We start from the raw sequence: 19,203 nt of genomic DNA, 5'->3' as shown, positions 1-19,203 counted from the left end.
AGCAGAATAAAAGCTTCTTTAGGTGTGCCAAGTACTTGCACTCAGATTAAACACTCAGGCCACACAGGGGCCAGGAGACCACATGGAGGCCAGGCACAAACCTAAGTGCCTGGTACAAGGGATCCTGTTGCAACTAAATGACTGCTTCACAAAAGTGGTGAAGCACTGTGAGTCTGACAACAGGCCTAAAGGTAAAATGCAGTAACTAAAGATTGTGAGGCAAAAGAAACTGGTAACATTGATGAATACAATAAAAAGTAGCCAAAGCGGTGCACTGCGGAGAATCAAGATAGCGGAATAGGCTAAGGACACATAGGTTAAGGACACGTTTAAACGGACAGAAAATCATTAGCCAGTGTGAAGCAGAGAGGGCACAGTCCAGGAAATAGGAGAGGACAGAACAACAGCAGAGGGGAACCTGGAGACGGACAAAGGAAAGCAGCAGACAACGATGTAGTGCTGCAGTGACTAATACCTCAGCAGCATTCAACAAGTGATGATCTGATTTGCACCAGCAGCCAGAACTCCACCAGCAACAAGGAGGGAAAGGACTTTCACCAGGAGCTCAGGAGATGAACCCAGACAAAGAACTGCCTGTCTGGCTGGTCTGTTTGATTTGACCAAGAGCAAAGACAGAGCAGCAGGTCCCAGACAGGTAAAGAAGAGTTAAAAGAACATGGCTGTTACAAACCTGCCCTACAAAGGATACTTGAAGATGTTCTCTTGACAGAAAAGAGGAATAGCACCTACCAAAACCAAAGGCAAACGGGAAGAACATCCAGTAAAATGACAACAGAAGACTAAACCAATGAACAACCCATTCCTAAAATGACAGGACCAAAGTAACACCCATACATATTCAACTCTGAATGTAAATGGCTTAAGCTCCATCAAACGTCATAGATTAGTAGACTGGATTAAAAAACAAAACCCATCTGCTTATTGTCTGGACACACACTTCAACAAAGATCAGTGGAAACTGTATCACATGGGTTTTGTTGTTTTCTGTTGTTTTCATCTCTTCAAAACACTTTCTTCTGATTAAGTCATTCAGTGACTCATAGAATATGCTGTGGCATCATTTTCTTCAAGAAGGTTCTTGATTTTCATTTCTTCAGCAACACATTAGTCATTTAATAGCATGTTATTTAACTTCATGGTGTTGTTAATTTCTTTTTTCTTCCTGATGTTAATTTTGTTTTGTGGCTCTTCATTTAAGGAGATGTATAGTAGCTGTGTAATGAAGACTGTCATATCTAGTAACATGTCATTTAACTTCATGACATTGTAAATTTCTATTTTTCTTTCTATTGTTGATTTTGTATCATGACTTTTCATTTAAGGGGATGTACAATAACTGTGAAATGGAGACTAACATTCAGATGTGAGGATACAATGTAGTATGCATTTCTGATTCCAGACAAAGATGGACTCCCAATGGAACTGTTTACTATATGTTGACAATAGGATGTTGGACTCTCTGCCATTGTCCATGCCTGCAATGATAGACATATGACTGTGTATGAAGAACTATGTTAGTAATGATATAGAGAAACTAGGTGGGGGGGAGGGAATTGGGGTGGGGATAAGGGAATATGGAACTGTATCATAAAATGATAATAATAATAAAATGTTAAAAAATAAATAAATAAAATGCAGGCATAAAAAAAAGAACGTCTTGAAGTATCCTTTGTAGGGCAGGTTTGGAACAGGCATGTTCTTTTAACTCTTCTTTACTGTGGAAGATTTTATTACATTTTCAAAGACAAAGGAAAGCTTTGCTGGATATGTTATCCTAGGCTGACAATTTTTTGCTTTTAGAATCTGGAATATGTCACTCCATTCTCTTCTGGCCTGTAGAGCTTCCTGTGAATTTAATTAGCATTCTTTTATATATCAATTGATTTTTTTCATGTGCACATTTAAGGATCTTTTCCTTATGTTCAACTGAAGAGAGCTTGATGATCATGTGTCGTGGTGAAGATTGCTTTTGATCAAGCCTGTTGGGAGTTCTGTGCCCCTCCTGGAACTTGTTTCCCAATTCTTTCTCTAGATTAGGGAAATTTTCCTTTATTATTTCATTAAATACATATGCAAACTCAGCTTCTCTTCCTGCACCTTCTGGGACTCCCATAACTCTTAGATTTGGCCTCTTAATAGTGTCTTTCAATTCTTGAATACTTTTTTTGGCCTGATCCAGGTCTGCTTCCAGCTTTTTGTTTGTCGCCGCCTGGTGACAGGAAATATCTTCCAATGCTGAGATTCTTTCTTCTGTTTGCTTCATTCTAGTTTGGAGACTCTCCATTGTACTTTTAATTTGCTTCACTGTATTCTTCATTACTGATATATCAGCTTTTACTTGATTCATTTCCTGTGTGACATATTCCTTAAATTCCTTGAACGCCTGCATTACATGCTTCTCATTGTTGATAAGAAACTTTATAAAAGTGGTTTGAATTCTGTGCCCCCCATTTTTTCGATGTCTTCCTCAGTGAACTCTGAGGTTGGCATTGGGTTTTGCTCCTTTGCAGGGGAGTCTTCGGTAATATTCATTGTGCCTCTGTCTCTTCTTTTGCTCTTGATCATTGTATTTCTGCTTAGCAGATTCTTCTCCTTGGGGCAGGTTTCTAAGTTGTGTCACCCACAGGTCTACCATTCGATTTTACTTCTTGCAGTTGGTACATGGCTCTTTGTTTGCAGTCAGTTTTGTCACTCCCTTCAGCGAGTTCCAGGTTTGGGTTCTTATGTTAGACTCCCACCATGGTCTCCGTAGCTCCAGTTCCTGGCTCACCACTCTCCACCTCCTGTGATATTGTATTGAGGTTGCACCATTATCTGAGCAACCTTTCTCTCACTTCCAGTTGGAGCAGGTCCCAGGATTAGGGAGATAGCAGATGTCCTATATGGCTAGGTTGTTGTTGGTGGTGAGCTTTCCGGAATCTTTTGGCCATTTGGCCTGAGGGCCACATGGACCTATTTTGATCGGTACGATGCCACAGTCGGTATTATTTTCCTGTGGGACCAGTGCAATCCAACAACTCAGCAAGTTCTCGTGAGCTCGGCACATGTGCAGTTCACTGTTGTCCCTGCAGTCCTAAAGCTATTGCCGCAGTGCCCAAAATGGCACCTGATGTACCATCGCTACAGTTCTTGATCTGCTGGCCGTCAGATTCGTGGGCTACCCAGACCTGCCCCAGGTGGAACCCGTAGAATGCCACGTCGTTGCAGTTCATCGAGTAAGAAACAAGCTCACTCCCAGCTCAGCGCATGCTCCGTCATTTCCCTTGCCCTTTCCCCTGCCCTTTCCCCTTATGCAAAATGGCGCCCAATTCAGCTCTAAGGGGTTGACTGGGCTATGAAATCCACCCTGTTCTCACACTGCCCGTCTGAGATCTGCTGCTCTGTCTCAGCTCCTGGTCAAATCAAATGGACCAGCAGGACGGACAGTTTTTTGTCTGGGTTTACCTCCCAAGCTCCCAGTGAAAGTCCCTTCCCACCTGGTTGCTGGTGGAGTCCTGGCTGCTGGTGGAGTTCTGGCTGCTGATGGAGTTTAGATCGCTGTTACCTGAATATCGCTGGAGTATCAGTCACTGCAACACCACACTGCTGTGTCCACTGCTTTCCTGTGTCTGTCAGTCTCCAGGTACCTCTCTGCTGTTGTTCTGTCCTCTCCTATTTCCTGAAATATGTCCTCTCTGCTTCGTCCTGATTAAATGTTTTTCCTTCTATTTAAACGTGTCCTTACCCTATTGCGCCATCTTGATTCTCAAAGACGTTCTCTTGACAGAGAAAATGAATAGCACATACCAAAACCAAAGGCAAATGTGAAGAACATCCCAGTAAAATAACAATGGAAGACTAAATCAAAACTCATTGCTAAAATGAAAGGACCAAAGTACCACACATTCGTATTAACCCTGAATGTAAATGGCTTAAACTCATCAATCAGTAGATTTTATTAGAAAAACAAAATCCATCTATTGGTTGGCTACCGGAGACACACTTCACCAAGTAGGATCAGGAGAAACTATGTCTCATGGATTTTTTTTGTTAGCTTCATCTCTTCAAAACACTTTCTTATTAAATTTATCACTGACCCCTAGAACATACAGTAGCATCATTTTCTTCAAGAAGGTTCTTGATTTTCTTTTTCATTTCTTCAGCAACACATTAGTCATTTAGTAGCATAGTATTTAACTTCATGGTGTTATTAATTTCTTTTTTTTTCCTGTTGTTGATTTTGTGGCTTTTCATTTAAGGGGGTGTATAGTAACTGCGTAATGGAGACTATCATATCTAGTAACATGTTATTTAACTTCATGGCATTGTAAATTTCTATTTTTCTTTCTATTGTTGATTTTGTATCATGACTTTTCATTTAAGAGGATGTACAGTAACTGTGTAATGGAGACTAACATCCAGATGTGAGGATACAATGTAGTATGCATCTCTACTTCCAGACTAAAGATGGACTCCCAATGAAACTGTTTACTATATGTTGACAATAGGATGTTGGACTCTCTGCCATTTTCCATGCGTGCAATGATGGACATATTACTGTTTATGAAAAACTATATTATAGTAATAATGCAAGGGAACTCAGTGAGGGGGAGGGAATTGGGAAGGGGATAAGGGAAATCCAAGGGACTATGAAACTGTGTTATAAAATGATAATAATAATAATAAGATGAAGAAGTAAAAAAATTTAAAAAGTAACCAAAGGGCCTGGCACAGTAGCCTAGTAGCTAAACTCTCACCTTGCATGCACCAGGATCCCATATGGGCACCAGTTTGTATCCTGGCTTCTCCACTGCATCTAGTTCCCTATTTGTGGCCTGGGAAAGCAGTAGAGGACGGCCCAGGGCCTTTGGACTCTGCACCTGCAAGGGAGACCCAGAAGCTCCTGGCTCCTGTTTTGTGGCCTGGGAAAGCAGTAGAGGATGCCTCGGGGCCTTGGGACCTTGCACCTACAAGGGACACCCAGAAGAAGCTCCAGGCTCCTGGCTTCAGATGGGCTCAGCTCTAGTCATTGTGGAGTGAACCAGCAAATGGAAGATCTTTCTCTCTGTAACTCCACTCTGTAAATATGGCTTTCCAAATAAATAACTAAATCTTTAAAAGGGAAAAAAAATCAGCCAAAGTAAATTTTAGAGCAAATAGTACATATTTACATTTAAACATGTCACTTCAGGGTACTGGCATTGTGGGTAGTTGCTGCGTGCGGTGCCAGCATCCCATGTGAGCACTGCTTCAGCTGCTCCACTTCAGAGCCAACTTCCTACTACTGCACGTGGCAAAGCAGGGGGAGATGGTCAAGACTCAGACTGACCAGGACAGAGTCCAGACTCCTGCCTTTGGGGTAGACACAGCCACAGCCATTGTGCCCCTTTGGGCAGTAAACCAGCAGATGAAGAGTTCTCCCTTCCCCTCCACTCTTCTCTCCTTGCCTCTCCCTTTCTCCCCTCTTCTCCTGTCTCCTCTCCCCTCTCTCCTCTTTTCTCTTCTCTCCCTTTCTCTTTTTATATCTCCCTCTCCGTCTTTTCCCGTCTTCTCCCCCTCCCTCTGTTTCTAAGTTTGCCTTACAAATTAAAAAAAAAAATCTTAAAAATGCTACTTCATACTAGGAGTCAAGATGATACAAAAACAACAAGCATTTATGTACTCACAAACAGCTTCAAAACACATGAGCAGAAACCGGTTGAGAGACACAGAAATTCACAATTACAGTCAGTCTGCCAGTGACAACCACAATTCTGAAAGACAAAAACTGAAAAACCTCTTCCCACTGTTGACCTGTAAGGAAAACCCCAACAACAACTCCCATTAAACACACCAATTACAAGTCCTCTGAAAAGCAGCCAGACTGCACACTTAGTGCCAGGACACTGATGTGTCCTCTGTGTCCCCACTGCCCTACCAACAAGTGACATCATGGCCTTGTCATCCAGAAAGTGGAGAACTTGTCCCAAATTCAATGAACCTGGATTACTGGGGAAATGAAAGCTTTATACAAACATTCATGTGAAAATTTGGTGAACTTCCAAAAAAGAAAATGGATTCCAACTAAATCCCAAATTAGGATAAGAGATGTGAAGATACATACAAGCAAGTCTTCAAAAAGTCGAGTATGTTTCATCCATTGAGCTCTCTGCATCTGGTGAGCAGACTATGTGGTATATCAGCTCTCTGCATCTGGTGTGATGACCATGTGGTATGTCAGCTCTCTGCATCTGGTGAGCTGACTATGTGGTATATCAGCTCTCTGCATCTGGTGTGATGACCATGTGGTATGTCAGCTCTCTGCATCTGGTGAGCTGACTATGTAGCATCAGCTCTCTACATCTCATGGGCTGATTATGCAGCGCATCAGCCCACTCCATTGGCTGGGCTGACTATGCGGTTCATCATCCCTCTACATCTGGTGTGCTATGTGGCACATTAGCTCCCAGCACCTGCTCGGCTGACAAGGTGGCACCAGCTTCCTGCATCTACTGGGCAGACTAGGTGGCAAGAGCATACTGCATCTGGTGGGTGACTATGTGGTGCAAATTCTCTCTGCATCTAGTGGGCTGGCTATGTGGTGCATCAGTTCTGCATCTGCTGGGCCCAGTATGTGGCATCTGCTCTCTTCATCTCGTGGGCTGACTGTGGCATTTGGTGGGCTGGCCATATGGCACATCAGCTCTGTGCATCTGGTGTGTGATTATGTGGCACATCAGCCCACTGCATCTCCTGAGCTGTCTGTCTCACCAGCTCTCTGCATCATGTGGCTGACTATGTGGTGCCTCAGTTCTGTGACCTGGTAGTTACTATGTGGTGTATCATTTCTCTGCATCTGGTGAGCTCACTATGTGGCATCAGCTCTCGCTATCTGGTGGGCTGACTAGCAGCGCATCAGCACACTGCATTGGTAGGCCGGCTTTGTGGTGCCTCCACCCTATGTATCTGGTGGGCTTGATATGCGCCACATCATCTCTGCGTCTGGTAGGTTGACTATGTGGTGTATCAGCTCTCTGCATCTAGTGGGCTGACTATGTGGTGCATTAGCTCCCTGCATTTGCTGGGCTGACTATGTGGTGCATTAGCTCCCTGCATGTGGTGGGCTGACTATGTGGTGTATCAGCTCTCTGCATCTAGTGGGCTGACTATGTGGTGCATTAGCTCCCTGCATTTGCTGGGCTGGCTATGTGGTGCATCACTTCTCTGAATCAGGTCAGGTACTACATGGCATCAGCTTTCCGCATCAGTGGGCTATATATGTGACACATCAGTTCTCTGCGTCTGGTGAGCTGATGATGTGGCATCACCTCTCTGCGTCTGGTAGGCTGATTATGTTGGTGCAATTCTCTCTGCATCTGGTGGGCTCAATATGTGGCATCAGGTCTCTGCATCTGGAGGAATATGTGGTACATCAGCCAACTGCATCTGGTGGGCTATGTGGTATATCAGCTCTCTACATCTAGTGGGCTGACTATGTGCCACATCAGCTCATGGGCTGACTATATGATGCATCAGCCCACTGCATCTGGTGGGCTGACGCATCAGCATTCTGCAACTGGTGGTCTGATTACATAGTGCAACATCTCTCTGCATCTGGTTGGCTTGGTATGTGGCACAACAGTTCTACATCTGGTGGGCTATGTGCTGCAGCAGCTCTATGCTTCTAGGGCTAGTTATGTGGCGCATTAGCTCTCTGCTACTGCTGAGTTGAGTATAAGGTGCATCAGCTCTCTGCATCTGGTGTGCTATGTGCCATCCACTCTCTGCATCTGGTGGGCTATGTGCCATCCACTCTCTGCATCCGGTGGGCTATGTGGTGCATCAGCTGTCAAGGCCAGCTGTTTCGATGCAGCTCAAGATGCACTGCTGGTATTACAACTCATGAAATCCCAGTGACTTTGTTTTAATTTTATTTGTTTTTATTGGAAAATCTGATATAGAAAGAGCAGCAGCGCTTGAGAGGAAGATCTTCCATCTGATGATTCGCTCCCCACACGTCCACAATGGCTGGAAGTGCACTGACCTGAAGCCAGGAGCTGGAGCTTCTTCCGGGTCTCCCACATAAGTGCAGGGTCCCAGTGCTTTGGGCCATCCTCAACTGCTTTCCCAGCTACAAGCAAGGTGCTGGGTGGGAAGCAGGTCTGCTGGTACATGAACCAGCGGCCATATGGGATCCCTGGGCATGCAAGGTGAAGACTTGATTCACTAGGTTACTGCACTGGCCCAAATCACAGTGACTTTTAATGAATGAAAGCCACATCTGCTGAGCAATCCATGGTGCTGCATACACACAAGGTGCTGCTGGGTGCCAGCAGATCCATGTCCATGTGCAAGTGTGTGCAGAGTGCAGCTCCAGCAGCCAGCAGACCCGTGGTCTGTGTGAGAGTGTGTGTGGAGCACAGCTTCAGCAGCCCCCAGCAGAGTCACGGTGGGTCGGGAACCTAGCAGGGCATGCTCACATCCCATTTTCTGGGTCAGAGGACTTCGGAAAGACTACCAAACACACCGACTGAGGTGGCGTTGCAGAGTCTCTACAACTCCCCCAGAAATCTAACCAGCACCTCAACACTTCTTCTGGTTCCGATTTCTTTCTTTCTAGTTTCTCTTTATTTTTCTAATTCTTTTCGTAGTTTTCTCTCCACTACTTTAAATTGTCTGCATTATTTTTAACAATGTACTATGCTATGCAACATCTACACATTTCCAACACCAGAGCAATCAACTATAAACTTCAGAGAATTTTAATTCATTTTATGCACTTTTTTTTGCAAATTTGCCTCAAGGAAATTATTGCAATGTTGACTCTATGTATGCATTGTAAGTGTAGACAAGTACATCAGAACTCCCTCACAAAATGAAGAGATGTGCCTTCCTCACACTTGCACTTGTGAGACATAACGTTCCTCCAAGTTCTTGCACTTTGGGTGACCCTTGTGGGCTGTGACTTCACCCAAAGATGTGGACTGTCCTTCATGTGTTTCAGCCAACTGCAGCAGTAGGACTGGGTGCACACAGTCACCAGTGAGAGTAACTTGTGTTCATGCATTTTATGAACAAGGCTCATCTGCTCACAGCAGTTGTACCTGTCACTGACATACCTGAGAATTTATACTTGTAAAAATATGTGTATTTTTAATATTTGTTTATTCTACTTGTAAGCCAGAATTATATAGGAAGAGAAAGAATGAGATCTTCCATCTGCTGGTCCACTCCCCAGATGACTGTACTGATCTGAGCTCGGCCCTACTGAGGATGAGAGCCAGGACCTTCTTTCTGGGTCTCCCACGCAGGTGCACGGCCCCAGGGCCTTGGGCCATCCTCTGCTGCTTTCCCAGGCCCAAAGTGGGAGCTGGATGAGAAGTGGAGCAGACGACTTGAACTGACACCTATGTGGGATAACAATGCTATGGGCACAGGATTAGCCTGCTAAGCCACCCTTCCAGCCCCAGTATATGTGAATTGTTATTAACTATTCCACTGTGCCAAGGGGCTTCTGAAATGCTATGTCTGAATATGTTTCTCAAATAAGTCTCCTTTTAAAAACATAAATAAATGTCATTTAAATAATTTTTAAATTTTTGCCACAAATATTTTAGGGTTATGTCTTTGCTATTATGGCCAAACCCTTGGATTTGAATATGCCCCTCTGAAAAACTGATAAAACAAGTAAAACCTAAAATCAATAAGAATATAGAAGACTTAAAATGCACTACTAACCAACTTGACCTAATTGACATTCATAAAACAAAACTCAAACTTAAATATTTGTGGTCATTTTATTTGTTAATTAATCAATTAATAAGCAACATCAATATGCAACAACAGAAGAATAAATAAGCACAGTTTAGAGTATCCACATAAGAGATTATTACCAATACTAAGAGTGGACTACTGGTGCATGTAACAATGGAAACAAATCTCAAAATGATTATTTTCAATACAAAAAGCTAAAACAAAACAATAAAGTGAAATTCCACTCCTATAAAACTATAGAAACTTCAAAGTGACAGAAAATTTACACTTACAACATAAAAGGAACTCCTTCAAATCAACAGAAAAGATAATCCAGTAGAGAAATGTCAAGAAACGCGAACAAGGGAGAGAGAGAAATCTTCCATCTCCTTAGAATGTGTGAGGAAGACGATAACTTATAGACAACAGACTCAAATCAGCATTAGACGATAGTAAAACTACAAAGACATACAGGGGGAATCAAGAGCGATCCTGACAACGTCTTAACAGGAGGTCATATGCACAAAATAGGGGGGCACCCCAGGGTGGAGCAGGTGGACAGGAGAAGGCTTGTATCCCAACCCTGGGGACTCCCGGATCCTCACCAAAGACTATCAGTTTGGGCACCAAGGACTACATCCCAACTGCCAAAGAGACCACGGGGAACTGGAGTGCCTTTGGAGGCCAAGAACTCTGAGGTCATCCACCCCCGTTTGGATCTACCACATGGGATGGAAGAAGTCCAAATCATTCCTTGCAGGATCCAAGGTCATCGGAACAACAACCAGGAGCCGTGAGCAGTCCACAAAAACAGAATAACAGTAAACTTCCTTCAGGACTTTGGAGAGGAGCTTTCTCTGGTCCTTACTTAGTTCCAACCTTGGATCCCCACCCTATCTTGCAATGACCATCAGGGTTGCTCCGGAGCCCCCCACCCCAAAACACATGCACACACACACAAATTGGAATAGATAGACAGAGAACAACCAGGAAAGCTTGGAACCAGACAAGAAACGGTCAGCATGGACTCACATATGCCTTACTAGGCAGGACATAAAGATTAGTTACTCCTCACTAAGATATTGAAGATTTCTCTGCACACTCCTCCTAAAACTGTTCTGCCCCTCAACTGTTAACATATGCCTTGTTAGAGTTATAAGCCAGTTTAGACTATCCCAAAATCTGCCAAGTTCAGCAAAATTAACCTTCAACACTATAAACTGTTGAATGCTAAAATGAAAATAGACACGAGACAGCTGAATAGTACCCTATAGCCATTTTAAGGTGTATAGCAGCTGGTTCTGTGTACAAATTAAAATTGAAATGTCAATGAAGTAGTCACAGGATGAGGTTAAGAACTTGCATTTTTTAACATATTTGTTACTCGATACCATGTCAATTAATTCCATAATGTTGTAAATTGATGTTGATGTTATGCTGTGCTTTTAATCGATCGGGATGATATTCTGCCAGCTCTGCCTTCAGACCAGAGATGGTCTTCCCAAGAAACCGTTCAATTTATCTGGACAATAAGATGCTGGACTCTATGCTTGCAATGAAAGAATCTTGACTGAATTTGAACTGTAATACTGCAACAAGGTGGAGGAATCCACCGTGGGGGAAGGGTATAGGGAGGGGTTGGGGAAATCCCAGAGCCTATGAGACAGTGTCACACAACGCAAAGTAATCAATTAAAAAAAAAAAACGCAAACGCATAGATCACAAAAGGGAATACATAAATGGCAATAAGATGTAGCAGATGGCTAATCATCAAGGAATTGAGAATTATAACCAGGTTGTCACTCACTCCCAGCAAGACTGACAGTAAAAGGAGTAAGCGCAGGTGAACACATGGATCAACTAGACTCTCACCAAGCATTTGAAGAAGACGTGTGTATGGCAAGATCGACTAAGCACATACAGGCCCTATAACTCAGTACCCGCACACCCCTCGACATAAAGGTCATAGAGGAATGCTTGTAGCGGCCAAAGGCAGGACATGAAACACATGTCTGCCAGCACAGAAAGGACCACATGTGGTCTTTATATGACATAATACCGGACAGCAGTGATACGAGGAACAGCGTGGTAAACCAAAGACACCAGCACAAGTGAGCACGTCACAACGGATCCATCTGTCTGAAGCTCAGACATAAGGACCTAACCTAGACCGACAGAAGTCAGGAGGTTGCTGCTTGTGTGGGGGATAGAAGGCAAGACTGGGCGGTGGGTGCCTGGGACGTGTTACTATGTGCACCTAGGCCCTCTGAAGAGGGGCAGAGGTGCTGACCAAAGACCCAAACTCAAGAGCCCTGCAGAAGAATTTTCTCTTGTTCTCAGTGAATAACGACTGTTTAAAAACACTTGTTCCAGACACTATAATTTGCTTTGATTTTATTAACATCTTCCACCCACAGCTGGTAGCTGAATCCACAGGGGGATTCAAACAGAATGTCGTTCAAACAGAAACTCGATGACTTTGCACCGGACAAGAAACTCAGACGCTTGTTAAATACCTCATGAGTCGGGCCCTCGACATCCCACACGCAGAGCTGGTTTCCGTCACGTGGGAAAGCACAGTGCCGACCGCGGCATGCCAGCTGCACGTGAGAGGCAGACTCTCCGGACTCCAGCAGGTACTTTTCTACGACCACCTTGCTCCCACAGCTGTCCCTAGCACAGAGGCCCTGGTGAGGGCCTTCCATCTTCAGCCTGCAAACAGATGACATAGCTGGATTCCAGACAGGGCTCTGCACTGGGGGGAAGAGCAGCACGCGTCACAACTGTTGGCACAACTCCACAAGCCCAACATCGTGCCATCCCAGAAAACCCTGGGGTTTCCTCAGCCACGAGTACCCCAGGCCTCCTGTGCCTCCCAATCCAAGATGCTTTGGGTCCAATCCCCCGCCTCCCATGCAGGAGTCTTCACTTGGACCAGATGGATATGCCCAATCGTAAAATGTGACCTACCTCATGGAGGCAAAAGCAATGCTGGGAACTGCACGGAGCGCTCAGAGGGGGTTCCTGGTAGCTGGGCCACAGGTTTTTGCCTAAATAAATCAGCTGAGTTAGGGCTGGCAGATGCCAAGACCAAGCCAGATCCCTACAGCTAGCTGAGATGTACTCAAACATTTCACAGCATTCTGTGGTTTATAAAGCCTGCAACTTACTGGCTATGCCTGCTAAAACACAAATGAAGTTTTACATTGGCAAACAGAAAAGCTCCAGATTTGTACCCTACCTCATTCTCAATAGCTTCATAAACGTACTCACTCCAAGCTATATGGCAGGAGGCCTAGGCTCATCCTTGACTTGCCTCTTCCCCACACTCAGATTCAAGCAGCACATTCACCCGAACATGCTGACAAGAGGGTACAAAAGGACCAAACACCTGGTCACCAAGGGGACAAGCCATTCATATGTGTCACAACTGTTGTTAGTTGTTGGTTGTTAGCCTAGCCTCGTGGATTCCAAGTCCCTGCCAAGGTGGGAATGAGGCTGGTCATGTGGATGCTAAGGTTTTACTTATCTGGTTAGATGCCAATTGCATGGACTACATGGATACTTCACCATCACACTTGGGGTGAGTACCAACAAGAAGAGATCACAGCCTAGTGGCAGAACTGACATGGCCAGCAGATAGGAGATCATAAACAAAGGGTTGTACTTAAACTTGGAGACATCGATGGTTACTAAAGAAAGAAAGGAGAAAATTACAGTTGCCATGCAGGAAAAGCCAACAAGGTGAACACAATCAACAGAGTGTGTGGTGTCGAGGAGAACGCCAACACAAGGTCTAACTTCCGTGTCCAAGAGAACAGGGGGTTATCACACTGCAGGGGAGCTACAAAGGCAGGACAACCCAAGCCAGCAAGGTAACTCTGAAAAGTGGCTGCTTCCAATTATCTGTGACACAGCGGCCTGTGACTACCCTGTCTCCAGAGAAAATTATCCTGACATCTGTTCCCCGCATCTCCTTCCATAGATCTCGAACCGCTGGTGGACATCTCCCAAGTGTGGTCTCAAGTCAGGTAGACTAGTTATCCACATGTGGTCCTACGTCACAGAGCCCACAATGTGAACCCACCAATGCTAGAATGTGATTGTAAGAAACCTTGGCTTGGAGCTCAATGTTTGGGAGATGACTCCAACGGAGCCCGCTGCTGAGTAAACTGTTTCCTCCGCTCAGTGTCTGGAGCCAGTTTTGAGAAGAAAGGGAGACAGAGGTGTCTTCCCCTCTGTTGACTAGAACACAACACTCACTTCCACATCCTCCTCTCCTCTGAGCCCCGGCTCCTCCTTCATCTCCCAGCCCTAGCCTTTTCTTTCTTCTTAGGACTTGAATTTTTTTAAAGGTTTATTTACTTTTATTGGAAAGGCAGATATACAGAGAGGAGGAGAGACAGAGAGGAAGACCTTCTGTCCAAGATTTGGACCTCATTCTCAGCAAGAGCCAAGATCATGCAAATCCTAACAGGATCACCTGTTTTAATACCAACAGAGTAACTAGCAGCTCCAGACAAGAACGCATCCCGCTTTGTGTGGATGTGAGGCTGCGGGCAGGCTGGATTCCACATACGGAGCCAGTCTTCAGAGAGTGAGAATGCATGCAGCACGCAATAAGGCCCCAGAGGATCTATCGGCCCTGCATTTGGGGGGAAGTTCTCTCTCAGGCTACTGAGGCTGCGCTCTAGTCCTACCAACAAGAGGACACTAAATGATGGACTATCCACTTGCCTTCCAACTAGACAAGGAAACAGTGGAGGAGAGTGTGGGACACCACTGGGCAGAAGAAGCTTAACCACACTGGGACGCAACCGAGAGGCAGGAGGGCAGGTAGACTGGGCCCTGAGCAGTCCTCGGCCCTTCCCCTTCCATAAAAGCGAGAACGGGCTGCCGGAGTCCAGCTCCAGCCGAGAGTTCGGAGCTCGGGAAGGGTGCGTGAGATAGGCGTAGAAAGAAGAAGAGAGAAAGAAAAGAGAGACGGACCACTAGGATTCCTTGATGATTGTGGACCTTGCAAGAAAGCTGTCCGCTTTATTTATACAGAAGCAGTACAAAGTTTTCTTTTAGGGGCATTTTGACATAGTTTCAGGGGGGCACAATTTACAACTTCTTGAGAAATGATTGAGGAAGGATCCCACATTCCTTGCTTATCTTGGTTTGCCAGTCTTCATCCGCTCTCCTCAGGTCTGGGCTCTAACCTTGGCGCCACCTGTGACAACCAGGCCCCTACCTTGAATTATGTATGGGTTAGTAAATCCGGGGTCTTGGTGTATGGGGATTACGGGCCATTGGCACTAAAGGCCATTAGGTCAGCAAGCTCACACAGTTTGTTATCTGAACAAGTAAAGCAAGAGTTATAACGGCGGAAAGAATTGTAATTAGCAATGAGCCAAGTTTACTCCATTTAAGTTTCAATTCTGCAATTGACAAGTGAGTGTTTCCAAAGACAATTCTACAAATTGTTTCACCTCAAGACAGGGCATTATCCATTCCAACGTTGCAGCCAAAAATTTATCAGTAGGCAACACATCGTATTCAGTAATACACTCTTACTACAATTCTTATTCTACAACTTATCCATTACTTAATGGGAGAAATACATCAAAAGAGAAAAAACAAAGATCTAAGACAAAAGGTTCCAAACATTAAGTTCCTCTACAACTGCAGGTTCTACAATCTCATAAGTGATTAAACAATAATCAAAAGTATATCTTTGTGATGTTAGTGAAATCAGCTTATATTTCCTCTAGTTAGAAATTATGAAAGCAGCTAAAGCAACTATAGTTTCTATGTTCTAAAGAGTTGCAAGGACAGGCTAACCCTTAAGGTCACAGTAACTATATTTTTTGCTTTAGCAGGATAGCCTTTAGGGTCCCAGTAACACGATAGCCTTTAGGGTCACAGTAACAAAATAACTTTTAGGGTCCCAGTAACAAGATAGCTTTTAGGGTCCCAGTAGCTATATTTTTTGTCATGGCAGTTTTAACCCATACTCCCATCATTTCCATTAGTTTGTAAAATTCTTATCAAGCCATTTCCCAGAAAGCATGCTAAATGTCCAGGGCAGATTTTATGGCAATGGGTAGGTACACAATAAGGTGTCTGGAAACAGCATGGGCTTGATTGTACTCCTGTGTGCAGTTAAAGGCCCACTCACCAAGACATTATCAGTAACATTAACTCTCAAGCTGATATTATTTGCCAAAGCCATCTCACAGGGGCAAACAATGCCTCAATAGATTACAGGATTCTTAGTGGGGTGCTTGAGTGTCCATGCAAAAGGGTGGTGAGACTGCATCAAGGTGGTCAGAGAGAAATCCGCCGGGCCCTGCCAAACAGCTGGAAGCTCCCTGGGCCCTGCCATGCAGGGAGCTGTTCTCTTCACACCTTTGTGTCATTCACACCTACTGCATGGACCCTGGCAACGGGCCCACCTCACACCCAGGATATATCTCTGGGGCTTGTGCTGGAAGACCACCATGCTGTCTTGACTCAACCCAGGAATGCCTGGTTGACATCCTGAAAGCCACTGTCTCCATGAAGACAGCACTGGGCCACAGGGTGGCAGACCAGGCAGGCCCTGACAACAGAACACTTTGGTGGTTAGTATGGTTACACTGGGAACACAAGTTCAGGAGCTCTCCCTGCTACGTGTGTTCAGGTGGAACATATAAGCCCCAAGAAATGCACAACACCCAAGAATGCCACAGCTGCAATGTTCCTAACTCCGGATCAGAACCCACCCACAGGCCCATCAGCCACAGAACAGACCCAGCAGTGCATCCACACAACACATGCTCTGCAGGAATGCAAACTGGAAACACACACACAAACACGGGATTCATACCAGACTGAACAACTGCAGGACACTGCCTGTGTTAGGCTGACAAGCAGGCAGGACTTCATAGAGAGGGCCATGCCTGAGAGGGCCTAGCCATGAGGAAAAAGCCCCCTTCCCTATCTGTTGCTGCATGACACCTGAGGCTGGCGGGTACAATGAGTTCTGAGAGCTCACGGACAGGCTACGAACTTGTGCTTGTCACTGGTGAGGGGTTACGACAGTATCATAGAACAGAAAAACATGTAGAGGAGCACGTGGTGAGAACACATGTGGGAAAGCATATAGTGGGAACACACGTGGGATGGCCACGCGGCACAACCACATGTGAGAGAAGCATGGAGCAGACAGGAGAAAGAGGCTGTGGAGGGGTCAGGCTCACAACCCTCATGACCAGCATGCACCCTATGTTCTCAGGGCTAGGCCCTATCACCCCACTGCCTCTCCTCACATCCACAAGACATGGCCCTCCCAGAGTCACCCTCAATCACAGCAGGCAGGAACACCAAGTTCCTCCAGGACTAACACCACCAGATCTTGACGTGCCATGGAACAGAGAGCCCCAGGTCTCATCTGCAGTGAGGAGGAAGCTGCATGTTGGCCATCCCCACACCATTCTAGTCTGAATCTGCTGGGCTCTGCTGAGGAGAAAGCAGCACTGGCCAAGGGCAAGGAGCAGATGAGAGCAGCAGATGCCTGAATGCGTCCCTGTAGGAACACATCAAATGAACAGAGTTAAAATGAAAACATACTCAGGTCAAAAATAGCCATGCCCGGCCAGCGTTGCAGCCAGGTTAGGCGAAGCGAGGCATTCCACTTGAGAGCAGGTTCATGCCCGGGCTGCTGTACTTTCCATTCAGTTCCCTGTTCATGCATCTGCCCCCACGTGGGAGAGTAGGATGGCCTTTCAGGTTCTTGGTGGTTGTGGCCATTTGGGGAGTGACCCATCAGATGAAAAATCATTCTGTATCTCTCCCTAACTCTGCCTCCAAATAAATAAATCTTCAGAAAATAACTATAGTCTTTGATTTTTGTGTAAGAAAATCAAAACAACTCCAAGAAAATAAATTATTCCTCACACATCTCCAGATATACCCCCAAACAAGAGTGGCCCCCTTTCCAGCAGCAGACAGGCTACAGCAACTACAAGAGAGCCACAACTGCTCTGATCCAAAAGGCTGTGAGCAACATCGAGGTTTGAATTCTGGAGAATCATGGATTTCTGATTTGGGGGTAAGAGGTATTCAACTGGAAATATCTATGCAAAAGTTACAAAATCCAAAACACTACAAACTTGGAAACCACTTCTGCTCTCAAGCATTTAGGGTAAGGGACTCTCAACCTGTAGGATGAATCATGCACATGTATACATACAGAGGACAATCTGCCTGACGTAACTCTCTCACACACACACAACACTCAATCAGTACGATGCATCATGTATGCACTTGCACACACACACACAGAACACACGCACAGCTGCAAACAAGAGACACCCGTGTGGGGCTGACTGCACGCAAAGTTCACCTTGGCTAGAGACAATGTAGAACAGCTGAGCTCCACTGAGATCTGGGGAGGAAAAGGTTGACTCAGCGGACCAAGGCCGCTCAGCCCTAGCACAGTCTCCACAAAGCTCCACTCCAGGCTTGGGGATGTTCTGCCTGAGCGTGGGGCTTTTTATAGCTGGGCCTTCAGCCACGCTTTGCCAAACGGACCAAACGAGTCAAAGCTGACACCGAGTCCTCAGCAGCTGAGGTCAGACCCACCTGATGCCACCAATGTTTGCCCTCTACCAGCCTGGCTCAAGCTTGTGCTGTTGGGCACACCCTCCAAGGAGAGCTGCTTTCTGATGGGGAAAGCCACCCATAGTACTCAAGGCAACAACATCACTGAAAACACTTCAGGGAACTGGCGCTGCAAGGCGCAGAGCTTCCTTCGGTTGAAAGCAGCTGTTGTGTCTGTGGGGACACTCCCATGTTCTCTGAGTATTCGCATCACAAGACAAAATCCTACCTGCATCTGAGGGGAAGAGCTAAAAATGGGACCCACAGCACTTCTCTGGCAACCGACCTACTATCCCAGGGGCTGTGGCGCCCGAGTCTCAAATCCCAGGAGCTCTGCAGCCAGGGCCACACCCGGCTTCCCTGCCCAGGCACTGGGGCTTGGGAACACCATCACCTCAGCAGTGCCTCTCCTCACTGGAAACTCAAGCTCCCCACAAGCACCAGCTTGTCTCTGACTCAATAAACACTTGCTACACGGCGGACTATCGGGAAGAAAACAAGATGGGATCGAGAATGAGGTGTGAGTCGCAGACAGCTGTGGACAGCACTTCGGCCCTCAGACGCCATCATTAGACCAGGTCCCCGCCCGTCATGCAGCACCCATAACATAAGCTCCAGGGTTCCAACTTCTGCACAAGCTGGGGAGTCGAACCCTGCCCTGCCCACAGCAGGTCTGGACTGTGAGGGCCAGGGCACAGCAGGGAGCAGCAAGCAGGCCGCTCCACGCCCCGTGGGGCTCCTCGGCAGGGGTGAGGCAGCGCCAACTGCAGGAACCAGGACAGATGGCGCAGACCCCAACCACATCCCTAAGCTTCCCTTACAGGGCGGCACAAGCAGACGGCT

The 19,203-nt window shown here is 45.9% G+C and overlaps 1 protein-coding gene across 2 annotated transcripts in view; it reads right to left on the bottom strand.

Annotated features, from left to right (window-relative positions):
* WDR27 (WD repeat domain 27) overlaps positions 1 to 12,906 on the bottom strand; it is a 142,082-nt gene extending 129,176 nt beyond the window's left edge. For both annotated transcript variants that reach the window (XM_058671000.1, XM_058671490.1), the window contains exons 1-2: positions 12,703 to 12,906; positions 12,249 to 12,444 (exon numbers count right to left, since the gene is read on the bottom strand). In XM_058671000.1, the coding sequence (XP_058526983.1) occupies positions 12,249 to 12,444; positions 12,703 to 12,707 (201 nt within the window). In that variant the 5' untranslated portion in view covers positions 12,708 to 12,906. The remainder of the gene's footprint in view (positions 1 to 12,248; positions 12,445 to 12,702) is intronic.
* Between the last annotated feature and the right edge of the window lie 6,297 nt (positions 12,907 to 19,203).

This window comes from Ochotona princeps, chromosome 1, assembly GCF_030435755.1.
Source record: "Ochotona princeps isolate mOchPri1 chromosome 1, mOchPri1.hap1, whole genome shotgun sequence".
NCBI classification, from domain to species: domain Eukaryota; kingdom Metazoa; phylum Chordata; class Mammalia; order Lagomorpha; family Ochotonidae; genus Ochotona; species Ochotona princeps.
This window is presented reverse-complemented; position numbering and strand designations above follow the sequence as displayed.